The sequence below is a fragment of the Kogia breviceps genome, chromosome 1, assembly GCF_026419965.1.
Source record: "Kogia breviceps isolate mKogBre1 chromosome 1, mKogBre1 haplotype 1, whole genome shotgun sequence".
In the NCBI taxonomy this organism is placed as follows: Eukaryota; Metazoa; Chordata; class Mammalia; order Artiodactyla; family Physeteridae; genus Kogia; species Kogia breviceps.
Window position 1 is genome coordinate 33,758,824 of NC_081310.1, and position 21,387 is coordinate 33,780,210.

Here is a 21,387-nt window from a genome sequence, read left to right on the forward strand (position 1 = left end):
ATTTGGGCCAAGGGTTCCAACGATGTGTATTACAGGTATTCACTTTCCTGTAAGTGAGCCTGTGTTTTGGAACAGTGTGCCATGTACTACCAGCTAGAATGAAGCCAAGGTTACATGTTCATCCATCCCATGGTTATTTTAGATCTATTCTATTAAAAATCCCTAACCCTGAACATCAATATATGCAATCAGTCCCAGGGGAGACCAGGCCAGATTCACAAGTCCAGCGGGACCATTGAAAACATGCTTACTTGTATCTTTACTCGTGGAGGGTCAGAAAAATCATTATCATGTCAGTAAGATAGGATATTTTAAGCACGTGTCATTTCATATAGTAAGACTTTTTCTCTCCACTGTCAAGAAAAACCATTGAGAAATACTGTTTGTTTCCTATACTCTTAAATCATAGTTTTTTAAAGAAAAATATAGGAATGAAAGTTATCTGGGTTTATAAATGGTTTAAAAGAGTAATATCTCTTTTATTAATGTGTATAGGGTTTGAGAACTATAATGAAGAATGTTAACTACATGAATATTACTTTATATAGCATTTTTAATCAGTGAAAGATAAGCCTTTTCTTGTTGGTTCTTGATATTTTCCCATCTATACTCAAATTAATGCAGAGATAATAGTCATCATCTTTCTTAGTGGTTATAAGAAGTTATAAAGGTTTCACATATAAAATTTTATTCTCTAATAGAAAAAAGAGAAATAGTGGAAAAATTTTAATATTTAAAATGGCTCTAAAATACATTGTCCACTCTAAATGGTTTGATATCTTTGAGTCCCTCCTATCTTTTAGAATAATCAATTCTATTAAATATCACAGCCAAAGAGTTCCAGGCGAAGTGCAATGCTTTGATTCCATGTTTTAGGAATGATGCGTATAAACCTGGAAATGATTGGTGGGTTGATAAAGTTCTTTGCATGTCCTTTGATATTATTATTTCCTTCGAAAATCTGAAAGCAAAATATGAGAAAATCTTTAAGGATGGCATAATGGGTATAAAAATCTTATACCTGAAAGTAACATAATATTATATATCAACTGCATTTCAATTTTAAAAACCTATAATTTTTTATCCTTTTAGTTGAAACTGTGGGCATTAATGAACACATACAACATTATCACAAAGATGATCCTCAATCAATTATGAACTCACACCCCAGACATACCTCTTTGGTGATATCACCTCATCAGTGATCTGAGTTGAAACAGGGAAAAATAAAAAAATCTGATATGGTGCTGTGGAACAGCCACAAACGCATATCTGCCTTTAGCCCCTTTGTAGCTATGTGACTTTGAGCAAATTACTTATAGTCTCTGATTATCCATTTCCTTATTGGCAAAATGGGGATAATAAATTTTACCTCATAGAAGTTGTTGTAAAGATTTTAAAGAGTATGTAAACATATGACAAGTCTTTATTAAGTGCCAGATAATGGGCACCAATAAATGGTTAACTATTACTAACTTTTAAAACAAAATGCATCATGTATTTTTATTTATCCTTTTCGTCATATGCCCTATATCATCAACTAAACTGTGTTTTAGGTGTGTTTCTGTCATCCCCAGCAAGTTCCCCAAGATTTACACACAGCAAAAGCTAAGTCACTATTTGTTTATAAAAATGATTTTTGCCCTACTATGAGGATATCTTGATACAGTGAGAAATAAACCAAACCAAACCTAACAAATAAACAACCCGGGGGTTTAGAGAGAAAGAGATTCAAATCCATTAACTGAGATTAAGTGCTGAGCCCATGATGAGCATAAATGTCCATCCCCTTCTCCTGTGTTGCCCCTCCTACTGGTTTCAGCCCAATTCCCATTCCTGGAATATTAGGTTCATCTCCTTAGCTTTGCCTCTGGTAGTATTTTAAAACCGTATAACTAGGAATTTAAGAGCATAATGGAATAGTTCATCTTGCAGGAAATTAGTCTCCTCATCAGGAAGGGTAACAATTGTTTTAATAACAATATGACACAGAAGGGTATATGGCCATGAGTATGTGACCAGCCATGAGTAACAAGTACATCCAAGCTAATGCTAATATGGTAGAAGGTTTTCTAGACCCCTGTTACAGACTGTATGTTTGTGTCCTTCCAAAATTCATATGTTCAAACCCTAATCCTCAATGGGATGATATGAGGAGGTGGGTCCTTTGGGAGATGATTTGGGCTAGGATGGGGGAGGGCCCTCATGGCATCTCTGTGTGTGCACGTACCAAGGAAGGCCATATGAAAGCACAACCAGGAAGACTGCCCTCACCAAAAACCCAACCATACTGGCACCCTGATCTAGGATTCTAGCCTCCAGAACTGTGAGAAATAAGTGTTTTTTGTTTGTCACCCAGTCTATGGTAATTTGTTATACAGTCCAAGCAGGCTGTATAACAGCCTTTCAACAGACAACCCTTTCACCATCTTTCTCAATCAGAGCTAATTAAACTTCACACCACCCCCTACTGTTTTGTCCTCATTCTTTTATAGGTGACTCAGTCAAAACAGAAAGATAGTATACATGGTCCCTGTCGCAAGACCAGCTACCTACAGAGCTAGGACTTGGAAGACTTAAAGAGTGACGCATGTCAGTGCATGCTTATCAAATACAAAGAACTATTTGCAAATTTGAGGTTCTGTTCTCATCATAGCAGTTTTCAAATTGTTTTATTTTTGCCAAGATACCCCTGTACCTTGTCCACCAACGAGGATTTCTCTCTGTAAGGTTTCCATTCAACTCCCTGGTCACTGTACTGGATGGTGTAGCTCTTCACATACATTTCATAGGACAGAGACTTGCAACCCTGTGTTATAATTGCTGTTATCTTCTTGATTTTGAGCAGATCAATTTGTAACCACTGATTGTTGTTGTTTGCCTATGAAAATGATTAGAACAATGCATTTGATGTTAAAAACCTTTGCTTTTTTAGACCAAGGTACTCAGAAATGCACTGAGCTGGAAAGATTTCTTTTCTGTCTCATCCCTGAGGATTCCCCTTTCTCCTAGGATCCTTCCCTGTTCCTTCTTGTTTATTGTCAGCAGGTTTATAAACTTTTGGAATATTTCACACATTGTACAACAGTTATTTGTTTACTTGTGTTCCTTACCCTTTGAGGGCAGAGACTTAGTTTTGTTTTCAGGTGTTCACCACGATGTATGGCACACAGATGGTGCTCAACAAATAAATACATTTTATTTGAGAAAAAGTATTAAATTGCTAAATTACCTGTAAATATTTTTCTCTTAAGCAAGTTTATTTAAATGCTATGGTGATATTACTGAAGAGTTATCTGAGAAAGAATTAGATAGTATCCTCTCTCAATTTAACTTATTTTAGAAAAGCCCCACTTTTCTTTCCATTGCTAATGTCCAATAGGAGAAGTAGTCCAATTTCTTCTTTTCTGATATTTCAAATAAATGTAATATCTGAGAGACCTAATAAAGCTACACCCAGGGCTGGATATGGCATAGTAGTTGTCCTGTCTCTGGCCTAACAAAATGCCTAATTTGATGATAGGCACTTGGAGAAAGGATCAGAAAGACTAATTGAGTTTTAGAGTAATCTGAGATTAATTTTCATCTTTGGGAGGTTTATCATACCCTATAATCTTATTCAATTCTATATGAAATAATGAATACTGATATATTTTCTCAACATCACTCATATGTGCATGTCTGTATGTGTATACACATATGTATGTATATGTGTAGTCACATATGTATGCATATGTGTAGTCACATGTTATTATATTTTAAAGCAAATTAATTGAATTTAAATGATTGTATTAGATAATTTTGGTTAATTTTCTAACACCCTCTAGTGACATCTGGTGGTGTTTTAGTGTGTCTTCAAATCAAGGTTGTACGGGGGATACAGAATGCATATAGAGAGCTAGCAGAGCTTTGTAGGTGTAAATTTCTTTTGGAGGCATCAAAGAGATAGAGACACTTCAGTCTGCATGCATACCTGCATATGTCTGGCTTAGATTTTCCGCCTCTCTAAAGAAACCCTATACAAGACATTTCATACTATTGAAGGTTAAGTGAAACAAATAGTTTTGACCTAAAATTCCAGATTTAAAATGACAGCTTTAAAAATTAAAATTAGACTTTTATCTTTGCAGCCTTTACTATATCACAAAACTAAGAGCAAATTATATAGAGAGCAAAATTTCTTTAAAGACTGTAAAATGGAGGGTGGGATGACAAGGTTACACCATGAACAGGTCTAAAGGGCCATCGGGGAAAGAATTGGTTGATACCCTCTCTCTAACTTTTTTTTTTGGCTGCGCTGCATGGCTTGCAGATCTTAGTTCCCCCACCAGGGATCAAACCCAGGCCACCTGCAGTGGAAGCGGAGTCCTAACCACTGGAACGCCAGGGAAGTCCCTTTATTTTAGTTATATTTATTTTATTTTATTTATATTATAGAAATTAAATCAATATAATGTTACACAACATTATTACTTCTGTGGGTCTCAGTTCCCCCCTTTGCAAAAGCAAAATGAGGTGCTTGGGTTGCTTCAAATGGTGCAAGGAGCATAGATCTGTCTATCGGGAGAGTGGGATTCCTGATTCCACCACCAGGCTAAGCTAAAATTATTTAACTTCATTTGCATTTGGACTTAAAAGTAAAATCTGGACCAGATGCTTTGTAAAACTCTTTGCCTTTCTAACATTCTGTGATTCTGTGATGATCCAGAAATGAGTCTTAAGGCACAGACATAGTTGCCCAAGATTCTCTGTATTGGGCCCAGATAGTCTCTTCTATTTGCTCCCCTTGCATCACACCATTCCCTCCTCCTTTATCTGGTGGCCTGATTTAAGATTAGGATGTGGGATTCTATACAGAGTCCAAGGAATTGGAGTGTAGCTTCCTTAAGGGAGGGAGTTAGGAGGACAGAAAATAGGGAACCTGGATTAAGTTGATCGACTGGACTGTTCTGACTTCTGATGCCATTCATTCAGGTCAGTCGAAGAATGAAATAAATATCAGTCAATTATTAATAGTTACCCTAGAACTAAGTTACCTTACTTACTCGATGGGCTAATATCAAGGGCAATATAACTCTGCGAGATGTTCACAAAACTTAGATCACCGATTTATAAACCTGGTTTTGCAGCATCTTATCAGGCTGCCAATTATCTAAAGGAATGTTACAAAGTTCTGAAAAAATGAGAACAAACGAATTTAAATGACACTCTTAAGAAAATGAAAAATATTGCTAAATTCTGTAGAGAACAAAAAGAAGACAAGATGTTGCAAATCTAAGTCATTTATCCCTAATGGAAGTTGTCTCCATCAGGAGTTGGCAAACTACAGCCCAAGGCCAAACCTGGCCTACTGCCTGTTTCTGTAAATAAGGTTTTATTGGAACACAGCCATGTTCGTGCATTTACATATTGTTGACGGCTGCTTCCCTGCAACAATGGCAGAGTTGAGTAGTTATGACAGAGAATGTATGGCTCACAGAGGCTAAAATATTATCTGGCCCTTTGCAGAAAAATTTTGCCCACCCCTAGTCTAAATCAAGACCACAGAGATGACAACTTCTCTCTGAGCCAAAGTTCAAGCTAAAGCTATCAAGACAATACACATCCTAGTTCTCAGACCTAGGATCATAATCTGCAGAAGCAGAAGATGATACTCTGGCTTCCCAGGGCCCCCATATTCCCTGTAGTGAGGGCCTATGCTTTCTTCTGAAAGGCTGAGAGAATTCCATTTGCAGGGGACATTTCACCTTGGCTTGCCAGGCATTCACACGGCCCTGGGCATTAAGACGGGCAAGGAAGGGTTCCCAGTAATCTCCCCACCAAGATTTTTTAAATGAGGAAGCTGTGATTTGCTTGTTTTCTATCTTTCCACTTTCCATACCCAGCGGTGTGGAGCATCCTGTCAAGAAAAAAGTAATGTGATTAATTATATACCACTGATACTCCTTGCATGGCATTTTGTACTTCAGAGGAGACAAGAAATAATATTACTGCTAAGTAATGACAAAAACAACCATCACAGCAATGAACATTTATTGTCCAAGTGCTAAACCCTGTTTTCAGGCTTCACATGTATTACTTAATGCTCTTAAGTATCTCCATTTTACAAACGAGAAAACAAAAGCACAGCAAGAAAAAGTAACTTGACTAAAATAATACTGCTAGAAGAATCAGAAACTAGCTTTGAGTCCAGCCAGTCTGACATCAAATACCATGTCCTAAACATCTAAACTCATTTCCCTCCTTCAGTGAGTCATGGAACCTTTGTTCTTTGCTTTGAGGTAGACAATACTCCTGAAGTATCTATGTATATAAAAACATACTCTGGGCTTCCCTGGTGGCGCAGTGGTTGAGAATCCGCCTGCCGATGCAGGGGACATGGGTTCGTGCCCCGGTCCGGGAAGATCCCACATGCCGCAGAGCAGCTGGGCCCGTGAGCCATGGCCGCTGAGCCTGTGCGTCCAGAGCCTGCGCTCCTCAATGGGAGAGGCCACAACAGTGAGAGGCCCGCGTACCACAAAAAACAACAACAACAACAACAACAACAACAAAAAAAACATACTCTATTTCTTCTAACAAAAGCTACAAAGAAGAAGTTATAGGGGACCTTGGTAGTCACATTTAATATTTTATTCCCACCCCTTTGAGGGTGATTCATGTGATACACCCTTTGGAATTTTTCCAAGGCATGAATTTGAACGTCACAGGCAACAAAGCTGATCTGTGAGTGTAAGAAACGTATCTAGTGAGTGAGCCCGGCTGACTGCCCATCATCACCATCTTTGTGACATTTTGTTCTTGCTAGCAAATCATGCAGACATTTTCTTGAAGTGATACCTTACTTTCTTCATGAAAAAAAAGGCTTCAACGAAGAAAGCTTACTGCTAATACTAATTATAGAAACATCAAGAAAGTTGAGATGTTAAAAAGTAATACTTCTTGTATAGAAAATAGAGGTTTTAAATAGACTAACATTGTTGAATGTCACATTTTAGGGTAGCTGCCTCTATGACCTGAACAAACTACCAGTTACATCGCATTATGGAAAGAAAAACGATAATGACTTATAGAGCTGTTTCAAGTTTTCCTGCCTGATCAAAATTTGCAATTTTTTTTTGATGTGGACCATTTTTAAAGTCTTTATTGAATTTGTTACAATACTGCTTCTGTTTTATGTTTTGGTGTTTTGGCCACGAGGCATGTGGGATCTTAACTCCCCACCAGGGATCGAACATGCACGCCCTGCATTGGAAGGCGAAGTCTTAACCACTGGACTGCCAGAGAAATCCCCCAAATTTGCATTTTATTTGGAAGATGTTATATAGCATTGCTATCTGAGCATTGGCAAAATGCCCACTTCTATATCCCTCATGAATATCAAGTTATTGTACTGTTATCTATTTATCAGCTGATAAGAAACTTATTCCAAGGTTCAGTTTTCTCCACTGTAAGCCGTGGTTTTTTCCTTCTACCCTGAGAAGGCACTGTAGCTTCCCAACAGATGTGCCACATCAAGTTTTAGGTGTGCCTGTATGTGTGTGTGTGTGTGTATGTATATATATACATACATACATTATATATTGTTAAAATATGTCTTTATTTTGCCTTCCTTGTTGAAGAATATTTTTGTTGGACAGGTGTGCCTGTATATTGATCTCCCTCCCCCCTCAGCCCTTGAGCAGCTAGGTGGTACCTAGATCAGCCACGCCCAGGGTGGATTGCTTCATCCTTTTACCACAGACTGTGAGACAGATATTATATTTTATATGTGCTTTGAAGTGAAAAAATTTGGAAAGCACCACTTTAAGAGTCAGAGAAGAATAGTTGATAAAATCCTTAAGCATCTTGTTATATATAGTAGAATTTTATTATGGCCATTTATGATTATCTAGATTTATTTATACCACAGGTCACATTACATCCCCTGAAAAAGAGAAGCTTACATAGAAAAGGCTTGGATACCTACATAGAGTGTGAAACAGAATACAGAGTTCAAGCAAGGTTTCAGAAAGTTGGGAGGCAGATTTATATTTCAAAAACATTCACTGTACACCTAATATAGGCCAGTAATGTTGCTAGATACTTTTTTTTTTTTTTTTTTTTTTGGTACGTGGGCCTCTCACTGCTGTGGCCTCTCCCGTTGCAGAGCACAGGCTCCGGACGCGCAGGCTCAGCGGCCATGGCTCACGGGCCCAGCCGCTCGCGGCACGTGGGATCTTCCCGGACCGGGGCACGAACCCGTGTCCCCTGCATCGGCAGGCGGACTCTCAACCACTGCGCCACCAGGGAAGCCGCTAGATACTTTTATTACATTAAAGTCTGAGTGACCTGGCTGGAAGACTTTGGAAGAGTCAGACCTAGTTTGACTCTCAGTTCTTATTGAAAATGGGCTGATGGAGGTCATTCTTCGCTAGGGCCCTTCCTTAGAGGGTCAAGGCAGTATCCATATGATCCAGGAATTCTTCAGAGAGCCTGCCCTCTGGCTGGTAGAACCAGTCTTAGTCTAGATCACAATGAGAGTTTACCTGAGTTGAACCTCTGTTTCACAAAGGATTTTCTAGGAGCCTAAGTGAAGAGAACTAAAAATTCTACCCATTCTCCCATACCCCCCATATCTTGATTTTCTGAGTGGCAGCTAGAAAACAATGCATCTGTGTTCCTTACCGTTAACCTCGCAACCTTGCAGTTCCAATCGAAGGGCAGGTTTGTTATAGGATTTAGTTGGAGAGATTCTAATATATCTAGCCACAACAGGTGGGTCAAACTGATTCTCTTTTATTGTAGAGGCATCTGAATTGCCATTAAAATACTAGAGGAAGAGAGGAGAATTTAGTTATATAACAATTCTCTATAAAGTAATTTTATAATAAAATTTTCATCCAATTTAATATTGTGATACTAAGTTTTCATGTAGTCTGAATCAAATTAAGTTGGTCTTAAAAGATAACTGGGAATACTTCCACTTCAGGAAGATGGTATAAGTACAACTGAAAACATAAAAAGACTCTGAAAGCTGGAGAAAAGGCAGACTGGCTAGGGTTCTCAGGACCCAAGGGACAACACAGTGGTGAGTCCCCTGGGTTTTCTTTTTACCGCATATACAGACTTGAAGCCAGGAACCAGGAAACACGAATAGGTGCAGACAAAAAAAAAAAAAAAAAAAAAAAAGCCAGCAAAAGCCTTCTTTCTCTAGCCTCAGGATCAGAAAAGAGCAGTCTAACAAAACAGAAAACTTTTAGATAACAATTATTCTACTTCAAGCCAAACATCATAGAATAGAAAACACTGTGGCCCCTTCCCTACCCACAGCAGCAAAGGCCAACTGCGGAGCCTAGACTTCCATGCTCATGAGACTGTAAGGAGGTACCCCAAACACCCTGATTGGGGTTGTGTCAGAGAAAGCCAAATAGAGACCCAGGATCTTCATCTCTTCCAGCTTCTAATAAGGCTCCCACTCCTGCAGTGTCAGTGGATACCATCCCATCCCCACCCAGCAGCAAAGAGGAGGCCAAGTAGGGAATGGACTTTGACCTCTTTCTGGCAGTAAAGAGGCTGTGCCCCATCCCATTTCCCTACCAGAACAGTGTCAGGAAGAGCCAACTAAAACAAAAGGGCGGATATCAGTAATATTGAAAACAGAAAAGCAATAGATTAACAGCGGTGAAACAAGGGGCCAGTTATTCGAAAAGATTTTTAAAAATTGGCAAATCTCTAGCAAGACTGACAACACAAAAAGAGAAGAGATGCAAATTACCAATATCATAAATGAAATAGGCAATATCACTACAGACCCTGCAGGCATCAAAAGGGTAATAAGAGAATACTACAAACAACCCTTACACATAAATTTAACAACTTAGAGGAAATGGACCAACTGACTGAAAAAACACAAACTATCTAAATTCACCCAATATGAAATAGATAATTTGAAGAGCCTGTAACTATTAAAGACATTGAATTTGTAATTTTAAAATTCTCAGAAAACAAATCTCCAGGTCCACCTGGTTTTGCTGGTGAATTATACCAAATGTTTAAAGAATTAACACCAATACTAGATTATCTCTTCCAGAAAACAAAATAGAAGAGCACACTACCTAATTTATTTTATGAAGCTAGTATTACTCTTATATTAAAACAAAAAAGACAGTATAAACAAATAAAACTACACACAAATATCCCTCATAAACATAGATGCAAAAATCTTTAAGCTATGGACTTTAACTGTAATTTGTGTACTGTCTCCAATACTGATTGGTAAGAACCATAATTTAAGATTTTCATGATCTATTCTAAGGTATAGTACAAATAATTTATTATTAGAAATAGCTAAACGATAATATAGAAGATAGTAACACAGGAAATGATTTATAGAAAAAATGAAACTGATTCAAGATTATCAGTGTAATAATGGTGGACTGACTCCTTGCATTCAGATAGCTTTCTTTGAAGAGGCGGGTAAGGAAGAAGGGGAAGAATTAGGGCTGGTAAAATTGGGTCATTGGGAATAAAATGGCTGAGCCCCTGGACAATCCAACAGGGTAAAGTCACTCCTCAGGCATGGCAGCAAAAAAAAAAATGTGAGAATCACACTGCCTCAGAGCATTACTTGTATTAACACTACTATTTCCTTCAGTTACACTGAAATAAAGAACAAAATAAAATGTAAGAGTTAGTAAAATCAAAACTCTTGGAGGCCAATTTTTAGCATGAGCTCTTTAAGGCACAAGACCAGATATTCTACCCTACTGAATATCATCTGCCAATCTGAGAAGTCTGGGTATTTAGTTTGATTATAAAGAGATTTTTTTTCAAGTTTTATGAAGTTTTGAAATTTCAGAAGTCAAGCTTATCCCTTTAATTTGTTTTTTTGCGGTACGCGGGCCTCTCACTGTTGTGGCTTCTCCCTTTGCGGAGCACAGGCTCCGGACGCGCAGGCTCAGCGGCCACGGCTCATGGGCCCAGCCGCTCCGCAGCATGTGGGATCTTCCCGGACCGGGACACGAACCCGCGTCCCCTGCATCAGCAGGCGGACTCTCAACCACTGCGCCACCAGGGAAGCCCCAGGAAGGTATTTTTAAAAAAGATATAGTAACCCTAGGCTCGGGAAGAAACAACAATGCACACAGACCATCACGTTCCTAGTGCTGTTCCCTTTGAAGATCCGCCAGTTTGTCTGGTCAGAGCTGTAAGCCACAAAGAACTCGGTGGTGTAGTAAGACTTCAGGTAGTGTTTGGCACCTTGGGTCTGGATCCCCGTGAACAGGACTTCCCTTTGCATGTCTACCTGCAATATAGAAAAGCCATTAAGCAGAACCATCCATGTCAACAAGTCACACACTGCCTTAATTCATTGTACAACTAACCTTCTTTAGAAAAAAGAACCAACATCTAACAAACTAATAAAATGGCTAGGGGCAATCCATATTTGAGCACAGGGTACCTGAACTTGAATCCAAACTCAACCACTAACTAGTGTATGTGACATTGGGAAGTTAGTTAATCCCTCTGTGCATTAGGGTTTTTTTATCTGTAAAATGGGATATTACTAGAAATAACCTCATAGGGTTCATTTTGAGTATGTAAGTATGTAAAGTACTTAGAATGGTGCCTAGCACCTAGTAATTGTCATTTCCCCTAACAACATTGCAAGAACAAAAAGAAGAAATTATTAAATCACTGTCATTTTTATTATTACAGGGAATTCCCTGGCAGGCCAGTGGTTAAGACTCTGCACTTGCACTGCCAAGGACCTGGGTTCAATCCCTGGTCAGGGAACTAATATCCCACAAGCCGTGTAACGCTGCCAAAAAACAAAAACAAAATCCCCCACATTTTTACTATTACAGTAGCAGTAAATATTATCAGGTTAATATATCAGGTTAATAAGATATACCTGGATCCAAGGTTTAGGGTTAAATTCTTTTGCAAGTTTTTCTGCGATCCAAGCATTATATGATCCACCATTGTTTAGTCTTGCTAATTTGGGTTCCCAATAACCTAAATCCAAAGGAAGAAAACAATTTATTCTGAATTTAAAAAAAAAAAAAAATCACCATACAGCTAGCAATTTCTCAAGTGAGTTTAGTCCCAGTGGAAAACCAGATTCCTAAAGGAACTTCTGTTGCAATTAGGAGACCAGGTAGTTGACACAGGACTCAGCTACTAAGTCAGTCCCTGATTATGAAATCTTGGTTTCAGGCCTATGCTTGGACAGCTGTCAACTACCACCCACCCCCTTTATTGCATATAGGTCATATTTATTTTTTCTTAGTTATGTTGATGTGGTTTCTGCCTAGTGTGCCTGCCTAACAGAAAGACGTGGGAGGAATTTATGGGAGCCTCATGATCCCTTACAATTGACCTTTTGATGTTGGGAAGAGTTTGAGGCAGAGAGTGGAAACTTAGGAGGAGTTCCTGACGTACAGTGGGTGAACAAAAAGTTTCTTGAACAGATGCATGGTTCATGCAGCAAAGGGCTCTATTAATGGGGACTGTAATACCTGGCCTATAAGACCCTGTGAATCTGGCTAGCATATTATACGGGTTAGTTCCATTGACATCTTACATTCTACAAAAAACAGAGTAATGAGTAATTTCTGCTTAGAAAATACATATAACAAAGTAAAATTTCCATGGTTAGAGATCATACCTCTAGTGGGTCAGTAATTAGATATTTTACTGCTGTTTTACTATGTTGTGGTAGAGAAAAGCCTAGAGAGGAGCAATGGCCCATGGATTCAATAGGCAGCGTTGACAGGTACAGTTTTGCAGGCCGTATACAGCACAATTGTAGGAGATGCCTTTTACAGGCTATGATGCTACTACTTACCCCAAAACTCAGAAGCCTTGATCTGTGAATCAGCTATGAGATCAGTGCTTAGTCCCATTGGCATTTTACAGTCTACAAAAAAATAGAACAATGAATAATTTTTGCTTAGAAAGTACATATAATAAAGTAAAATCTCTATGGCTACAGATTATACCTCTAGTGGGTCAGTAATTAGATGTTTTCACCTACTTGTGGGGCACTGACTTAAATGTGTCTGACCATAAAATCGTAAATGTACTAGCAAGAACTGGTCCTTTAATAAAAATTAAAATTAGTGACGCCCTAGTGGAAAACAACTTATCCTGAAGTGCCAATACTTTTTTAATTGATTTCCATCCATTTGTATCTTAAAATAAGCCATTTTACAATATTAAGTACTGTCCCTCATAAGACTCTGTTCTCAAAAGTTGACCTGAAAGTTACAATGTTATTTATATACTGATCAAAGAAGGGAATACTAGCCATTGAACTATCTGGATGTTGACACAGTGCTTGGTACTCAACAGGTGCTTAATAAATGCTGGCTTGCTGGCTGGCTGGCTGGTTGGATGGACAGATGGAAACTGTGTTTCTCGAATACTGAAATGCCAAGTTCAGTGACTATCTCCGTCACAGTTGAATTCCTGGTTTCTCTCCCCTCCTCTACTCTGGAGTCTGGAGAATTTCTTATGTTCACTTCCCCATGGATCAAAATCATGAAGGAGGATGCTTTATATTGGTTCCTCAAATGAGAGGAATGCCTTTGGTTTGAACCATTTGGCTTAAAACTGATGTTTGCAGTATAGTCAGACTATAGGTCAGAATAAAAGAAATTACTGCTACAGATCATGCCTCTGTTATGTCAGAGTTCTCAGAGTTGAAAATATTTCCAATCTAAAAATTGGTAATATTCTAGGGACAGGCACTCTCGTGCTAAAAAAATAATGTGGCTCTTGGATGATACCTCTGTCTGTGATGAGAAATAGCGTTTGCATCCCTGCTCTCTGGTTTTCTCCAACTTCTGTGTCTAGGAGCCACCAGCCAGGTTTTGAAGGCTTCATTTCAAGAGTTTTAAATGAACCTAAAACAGAGAGTAAAGGACAACATTGCATACACAAAGATTAACAGGTTAACATTGGTTGACCACTACCAAAGAATCCTAAAATCCCTGAATTGCAAGTGGTTTAGAATATAACTTAAGAGTTACCCATTTCTCTTTAGGCAGGACTACAGGTGTAACAAAGAGATCAAAACAAAACAATGACAACACACACACAAACTTACTAAAAATAAATTGCCCTGGGACTTTAAAAAATCTCCAACACCCCTTGCTAGAAAGAAACGTTCATTTATCTAAATATAATGTTACAAGTTAACCCATATATAATACAGCTTATCAAAGCAACCTTGAATATGTCATTGGGCCTCAAAAATACTGTATTTGTACATGTTTCCTTTCTCTCTCTTCATTTCTCTAGTTTTTCTTTTATATCTGAGAAAATTAAAATAAAACATCCTTCCCCCGTGTTTCAATTTTTCTATAAAGTTTACATTCTAGAGAGGGATGTACAAAAATTGTTTCAGAAAATCACTGAAAGAATGAGATTTCTGAAACCTCTGATTATCCATTCTGGTATTTAACATTACCTACCACCAGTTAATACTTAAATTCTGCTGACTATAATATGTGACCATTTCCTAGATTGTGAGTAAAAAGTAATAGCTGATGGTCATCCTCCTCAAACACGCTAAAAACAACCTCCAGCCTTCTACTCTCTAATGCAGATATTAGGTATGAAGATTTAGGTGGGTCAGCGAACCACAGCTTCTCGCATGCAGGCTCATGGAAAGGATGACTGATCCGGTAACACTTGGTGAAAAGTTAGGAGTGAGTTTGACCTAATCCTATCTGCCCCTGGTTTTAACAGAGTGGGTCTTTATAGCTTTGTTAATGAGAAACTGGCATGTTTCAAACAAACAAGGACCCTCTTTACCCCATCCTTAACTAAATCGGGCCCGTTTGGACTTGGGTGCCTGCATCTGAGGCTGATTCACACAGCAACCTCCCCACCCAGAGTCCTGTCAAAGGACTGCCCTGATTAGCTTCTCAGATAGCATTTATGGAAGGTAGGCTGCTTGTTAAAAATGCAAAAAAATGTTAAAAATCCTGGGCCCCTGGCCAAGTTCTATCAGATCAAAATCTCTGAGAGCAAAATCTTTCCTTAGCATCTGCGTTTTAACCAGCTTTGTAAATTTGTATTATGCCCACTGCAGTTTGAGGGTCAATGGCATCTAGCACTTACACCTCCACTTACAAACCTACGATACACACCTACAAACAATTCACTGGCACATAAAAATCCTTTTTGCTGATTGTAGTTTGTTTAAACCTTATCATTATTTTGCATAAGAAAAGCTTTAAATGCCTTTATTATTCTTTAGTTTTTATAATCATTTAAAAATATATTTTTCCCCTCATGAGTCAGTTTAAGATTCAGATTCCTACAGTCACTTGCCCAAAGATATCAGGGTGATAGAGTGAGGAGTAGAATTCAAGAACCCCGAAATCCTGGTAAGTTTCTGATCTCCGCCCAACAGAAAGATTTAGCTGCCTGAACCTCGTGGGATTCATTTTGTAATCTGCTTTAGACCTGGCCTGTGTGACACATCATGGCTTGGAAGAATCTGCACTAGACAGAGCCCCTCTGTAGAAGAAAGTTGGGCTGCACATTTAGTCTGTGTGGTGCTACAAACAGTGCAGACATTTAGCTGACTCTTCTGTATTCTGCATGCAGGTTTAGAATATGGCTTTGCCCAGCATCCATGCCAGAGCCCAGGCTTAAACCCCTTTGGAAGGAGATGCACAGGAGGGAATGAGTAAGAGTTACAGAGGCTAAGATTGTCTGCTCTTGCCATTTTGTCATAGGGACTTCTTCTCATTGCTGAGATCTTTACCAGGCAGAAGAGGCCAGACCCCTAACTGGTACTGTTGAGTGCCATTTTCCAGCAAGGTCTGGCCATGAAAGTGAACCACATGAATGTCCTGGGAGCCGCCTACGTTCAGCAGGTGCAGCCTCACCCACTCTTGCTCGTACATTATCAGGCCAGGCAAGTTGTAGATCATCCCATTAATGGCTGAAAGGACAGAGAGTTGCAATCAATCAAAAATCTGTGTACATCAGGAAAGAGGAAATATGAGGCCTCCCGCTCACCACCCATCTTCTTTATTACTCTGCCTACCCAATCCCACCCAGACATAGTAAGGGGCCCCCTATGTATCATAAAATCAGTAAGAGGCTGAAACAGAGCCACCTTTTCCTTCTCACACCAGCCTACTGCAGAAGTGTGGGTGAGTACCTTTCCAAGCAGTTTATCACTCTTTTCCCCAGATTTACACTTTTTCTGTTCTGTGCTTTATCCATTTATTCTTTATATTTATATTTATAGTATTAATTTTCCTAGGCTACGAAAAGGGTAAGGACTAATGTGGGCAGATAAGTTAACTCTAGTCTTTAGAGGAAAGAGGGTAAGTGAGGGGATATGCAGTGTATCACCCTAAGGCCTCCTAAATTCAGAGATAGTTTCAGGCAAAATTAGGAAATTGGTCTTTTTTTAAAAAAAAAATAGAAAGTTTATTTATTTATTTTTGGCTGCATTGGGTCTTCATTGTTGGGTCTTCGTTGCTGCATTCCGGGGTTGCTCTCGTTGTGGCGAGCAGGGGCACTACTCTTCATTGTGGTGTGTGCTTCTCATTGCAGTGGCTTCTCTTGTTGCAGAGCTTGGGCTCTAGGCGCGCAGGCTTCAGTAGTTGTGGCATGCAGGCTCAGTAGTTGTGGCGCATGGGCTTAGTTGCTCCGCGGCATGGGGGATCTTCCCGGACCAGAGCTCGAACCCGTGTCCCCTGTATTGGCAGGCGGATTCTTAACCACTGCACTACCAAGGAAGCCCAGGAAGTTGGTCTTTATCTTTGTTGTACCCACCAGCCTTAGACATTCATGTTTATTCTCTCGTTTGTCTGATTGCTCCTCTGCCCCCTTCCCAGCTTGGATGTCTAGGGTTCTCAGACTTTATCAACTCTCTCCTTACTGAAATATGTGTTTTTTAAGCATCTGATAAACTTGATCACCTTAAAAAATGAATACATACAAAATTTTAATGATAAAGCTTAATGCTACCACGCACTTAATTGGGACTGAAGTGAGGGAAGTTTTGGTGGTGGTGGTGGCTGTTGTTTATTCTTCTAAAGTTAAAGGGACTGCTGTGGAATTTCAGGAACCAGGCAAGTGAATTTTTGGAGGAAGAAGAGTTGAGATCATTTTGGCTCTCTTAAAATTATATCAGGTATGAAAGCGCCTGTCTACGTACTCATAACACCAGCCTCACCTCCTTATCTTAGTTTCTGTGTAAGAAACAGATCTCCTAAAAGCAAAAGGTATCTCCAGTGGTTATTAGGTCAGCATTGCTAAACCATTACATCAGGATACAAAAGTGAAGACGCTCAACAGAGTAGGCACTCAGTAAACATTTGATAAATTGAGCTGAGTGAATAAAATTCATTCATTTGTTTACTAATCCAACACATATTTACTCAGTGCATACTGCAGAGGCCAGGCATAGGTGGTCTGCTTATCAAATAACCTGATAAGTTCTACAGTGGAAGATTACCAAACGAAAGCTATACTGGATGCATTTTACGCTTTCTTTGAAGAATCAGGAAGCAGGGCCTCCAGGGTACTCAGCAAGTAAAGGGCATATCTAAGAAATGGGTCTGTCTGATTCTGCAGTCTGTACTTTCCACTAGGTTGAGAGATTTTCAGAGGATATGCTTCCTACCCCTGAGACCAAGCACCCTGGGCTGAAAGGCCTAGAGATTATAGGAGAAGAGAAAAGAAAGCTCTGCTTGGAGTCTGTGGGGCAGCTCTCAATTGACTCTATTCTAGACTGCTTAATAGAATTTCTTAACCTTGTGTGATAAGCAGAGTCCAGAGGGTGGGGTTTTGGAGCAGATTGTAAATCATATTGTTTCCTTTCCTCTATGCCAAAGTGTTTTTACAGGTGAGATCAGATTGTATTCCACACTTACAGAAGTTTTATAAGGAAAATAAGCTAAAAAAGGGTAGCCTGATTATATAAATGGGGTGGGAGAGGGAACATAGACCGACTTAGCCTTGATGACTGGCTGGGGAGAGGAGGTGGCAGTGAACTGGATATTGCTTATAATGTCTTTTTTTTTTTTTTTTAATTCCTGAAGCAATAGCAGCTTTCTTCTTTCCTATTACACTGAATGACTGACCCATCACCCAAAGCACAGGACCTTCCTGATCAGAAATCTCGTAGAAATCACCTCCATTTATCAAACTCTGAAAACAGGGTCTTCATTTGTCTTCTTATCCCTAAGTCATTCTATTTGTTGTTCACCAAATCCTAAATTCTGCCTTTCTCTAAAACTGTAGTTCCGTTGCCAATTTACAGACAAAGTTCCTGAATGGATTTCAGAGTAGATATGCTTTCCCCTCTTTTCCCACCCAAATGCTCTCTTGGCACTCTTCTTCCATTAGCTGGCTACACAGTTTCCTATATCATTTTCTCCACATATGCTTTGGGTGCCGCCTGGGAACTGCTGAGAGCTACAAATATTACAGTCATTCTTATTTTGAAAGTACGTGTGGGCGATCACTTCTACATAAATAATTGATCCTTTAGAGGTCAAGAGACAGTTTTATTAACTGTTTAAATTGCAGGATAATGCTAATTCCTTTCCAATTTGTGTTACCAACTGAAGCACACTGGCTTTTTTGTGGGTTTGCTTGGGTTGGTTTTGCAGCAGCCTTGTGCGCTATCTTTTAGATTTCAGATTTGGTATACTCTCTTTCACCTGCAGTGTCACCTGCTAGGTTACCTCAGCCCTCGTAGACATTTAAGGACCTGGTGTCAGTTAGAGCTCCTGGTTCCACAGAAGCATCTCATGTCTAATTTTGGGAAGACCTATGGGCAGGAATCACTATCACCCAGTGATTAGGTTCAGAGACTAGATCAAAGTCAGAGGAAAATACCATGAAACTCATGGGAGTTTATAACTTCTGAGGATGTGCGTCTCCAAGACCTCGTGGGCTTCTTTTCATAGTACCAGCTCTTCTTTTCATCAAAGACCATAAAAAGTAGGACAAATTCTCTCATGTCCACAGGCATGTTGGTCTCCTTATGAAGTGTTCCTTTTCGGCAGATCAGAAGCGGTCCTATCAAGCCTGAGTGGATATCTCTTTCCTGGAAGACAGTAAGAGCAAATTGCGCATATTATCCCTTTCTCAAGATTTTCTTTGCCCTTCTAACAATCACTGATCATATTGAAAAGGAGATCTTCTCAGAGGCTCTGAATTTGAAGATTATAAATGAATAGCTTAAGCCTGGATATTGATCATCTAATTCTGTGATGTTCATAGTCCCTTCCTCAGATTAATCCTTTGTTTCGACATGGTAGTAATAATGATGATAATAATAGTGATACTATTATAAATACTATTGAGCATCTACTATGTTAAATATTTTGCCTATAGTATCTTATTTAATTCTGAAAACAATCCTATATGGTAAAAAATAAATTCATTTATTGAACAAATATTACCAAGTGCCTACTATATATGCTATATACTGTTAACTCATTTTTAACTTTGGAAACTGAGGCTGAGAGAGCTCAAGTAACTTTCCTAGGGCTACACAGTCAGTGACAGGATAGGAATTGAAATCTAACTCTATGCTCTCTACCATGCTCAAAATGAGGGAGTCTTGATTTTGTAGTTCTTTTATTAAAAATAAAAGGCAGAAGGAAGTTAACACTTGTTCAAGGAAATTGCAGATAAACATCTTCTTCTGTAAAGGTAGTCACTCTAACTAGGGCCAACCTTTTAAGTATTCCTCATTCCTTTCCACTGAACAAATGCTTCTCACTGTCATCTGAAGATCTGTATGGAGAGTCCCTGATTACAGTAGCTGTCTACTGTTGACCATGATCCTTACACATTCCTCATGGAAAGACAGATATTTACTGAGAAATAATCCTGACACTTCCATTTGGTGGACTCAGGTTATAAGTTTGGGGAAATGACAAAAACTTTCCATGGCTATGCTTACCGGGTTCACTGCTGAGTAGTAGGCCCAAGCCCGACAGGCAGAGCCAGGATTTTCTGGCCCTGATCGCTCAGTGGCGTGCCATACATATGTATAAGTGCTGTTGGGCTGAACAGCATTGTCTTCCTTAAACCATTCAGGAGAGTCATCTTCATAAGTCTTTCCCTCTGATGATTTTTCATAGGAAAGCCCATGGGCATGAAGAGAATATGGTCTGGATGCTAAGTTTTTAAAATGAACCTAAAAAAAAAGAATGATTCACAAATGTATTTAAGTTTAATAAAGCCCCCAAAATGTCAGCATTATGGGTCAAAGTGGATGGCTATTAAATTGAACCTAAGATATATTGAATGCTTAGAATTGCAAAGTAACTTTCGTATATTACTTCATCTAATTTTACAACCATCCTATGAGATAGGGCCTAAGTAGTTTACTCCAGAAGCACCAAAACAGGTTTGTTTTTAGGCTCAAAGCAAAAGTATTGACATTATCTACAAATGAAATGATAAAGATAGGTGCTACAGATTTGAAAATGAATGAGGCTTGGGTTTTACTCACAATAAGGTTTCAACCTACTGGCATAGAGACTGCACATGTGAATGCAAGTTAAAAATCTGGAGACAAAGTGCTGTAAACAAAATATGAATGGGATTAGGTGGGAATGCCTGGGAGAAGCAATTCAGTTGAATGTTTAGGAGAGGTTGGAGGAATTAAAGAAAATTTCTTAGGAGAAATGGAATTTGCCCGTATAGAATGAACAGGTGCTTAGCAGAGGGAGAAATAAAATTATGAGATCTTTTTTTTTTTTTCTTGAAGAAGCAGTCTTTGAAAAGAAATGTAGTTATTTGTTAATTTTGAAAAATAAATAAGTCACCATAGCTCTCTTGCCACTTTCATCTCTACAACCCTCTGGTGCTTGTGGAAATTCCTCTGATGATCTTAGCAATGCTCAAAAGATGACTTACTTGGATAACATCATCCACTTCAGCTCTAATGATAGGACCAAGTATGCCAAGATGCTCTTCATACTCTCCCCGAGGATCAGGCTTGTTAAAAGTGCTATCAAGGTACTTTCGAAAAACTACTTTCTTGTATATGGTGTCCTTTAAAACATCATCAGTGTCTTCACTGAAACGATAATAATAGCATTTGTTTAAAAGAACAAGTTAAGGACCATTCAAGAATTTAGGAAATTATCCCTGTTTCTGAATGTAGTATATAGAGAAGATATTTGATAAGTATTTGATGAACAAATGAATTAAAATATAAATAACTAAAACCACAAGCCAGTAAATATCCTTCACTTCCAGCTCATATATCATTTCTTGGTATCTCCTCCTATGATCCTTTAGACTGAGTCAAATCTCCAGCATTCCTCACATTTCTATACTATTACTATAGTATATATAGTAAATCCCTGTAGTATTCTTATAATATTTCTATAGTATATATAG

General features: G+C 38.8%; 1 protein-coding gene across 4 annotated transcripts in view; it reads right to left on the bottom strand.

The window, feature by feature from the left end:
- Positions 1–537: 537 nt before the first annotated feature.
- The window catches only part of F5 (coagulation factor V), a 78,108-nt gene continuing 57,258 nt past the window's right edge, over positions 538–21,387 (bottom strand). For 3 of the 4 annotated variants that reach the window (XM_059042151.2, XM_067030411.1, XM_067030427.1), the window contains 12 exons: positions 20,899–21,061; positions 19,937–20,173; positions 18,862–19,072; positions 15,764–15,943; positions 13,773–13,889; positions 12,830–12,901; positions 11,894–11,997; positions 11,129–11,284; positions 8,665–8,809; positions 5,748–5,899; positions 2,699–2,881; positions 538–961 (listed from right to left, as the gene is read on the bottom strand). In XM_059042151.2, the coding sequence (XP_058898134.1) occupies positions 818–961; positions 2,699–2,881; positions 5,748–5,899; positions 8,665–8,809; positions 11,129–11,284; positions 11,894–11,997; positions 12,830–12,901; positions 13,773–13,889; positions 15,764–15,943; positions 18,862–19,072; positions 19,937–20,173; positions 20,899–21,061 (1,864 nt within the window). In that variant the 3' untranslated portion in view covers positions 538–817. The remainder of the gene's footprint in view (positions 962–2,698; positions 2,882–5,747; positions 5,900–8,664; positions 8,810–11,128; positions 11,285–11,893; positions 11,998–12,829; positions 12,902–13,772; positions 13,890–15,763; positions 15,944–18,861; positions 19,073–19,936; positions 20,174–20,898; positions 21,062–21,387) is intronic. The other variant, XR_010839895.1, reaches the window with a different exon arrangement.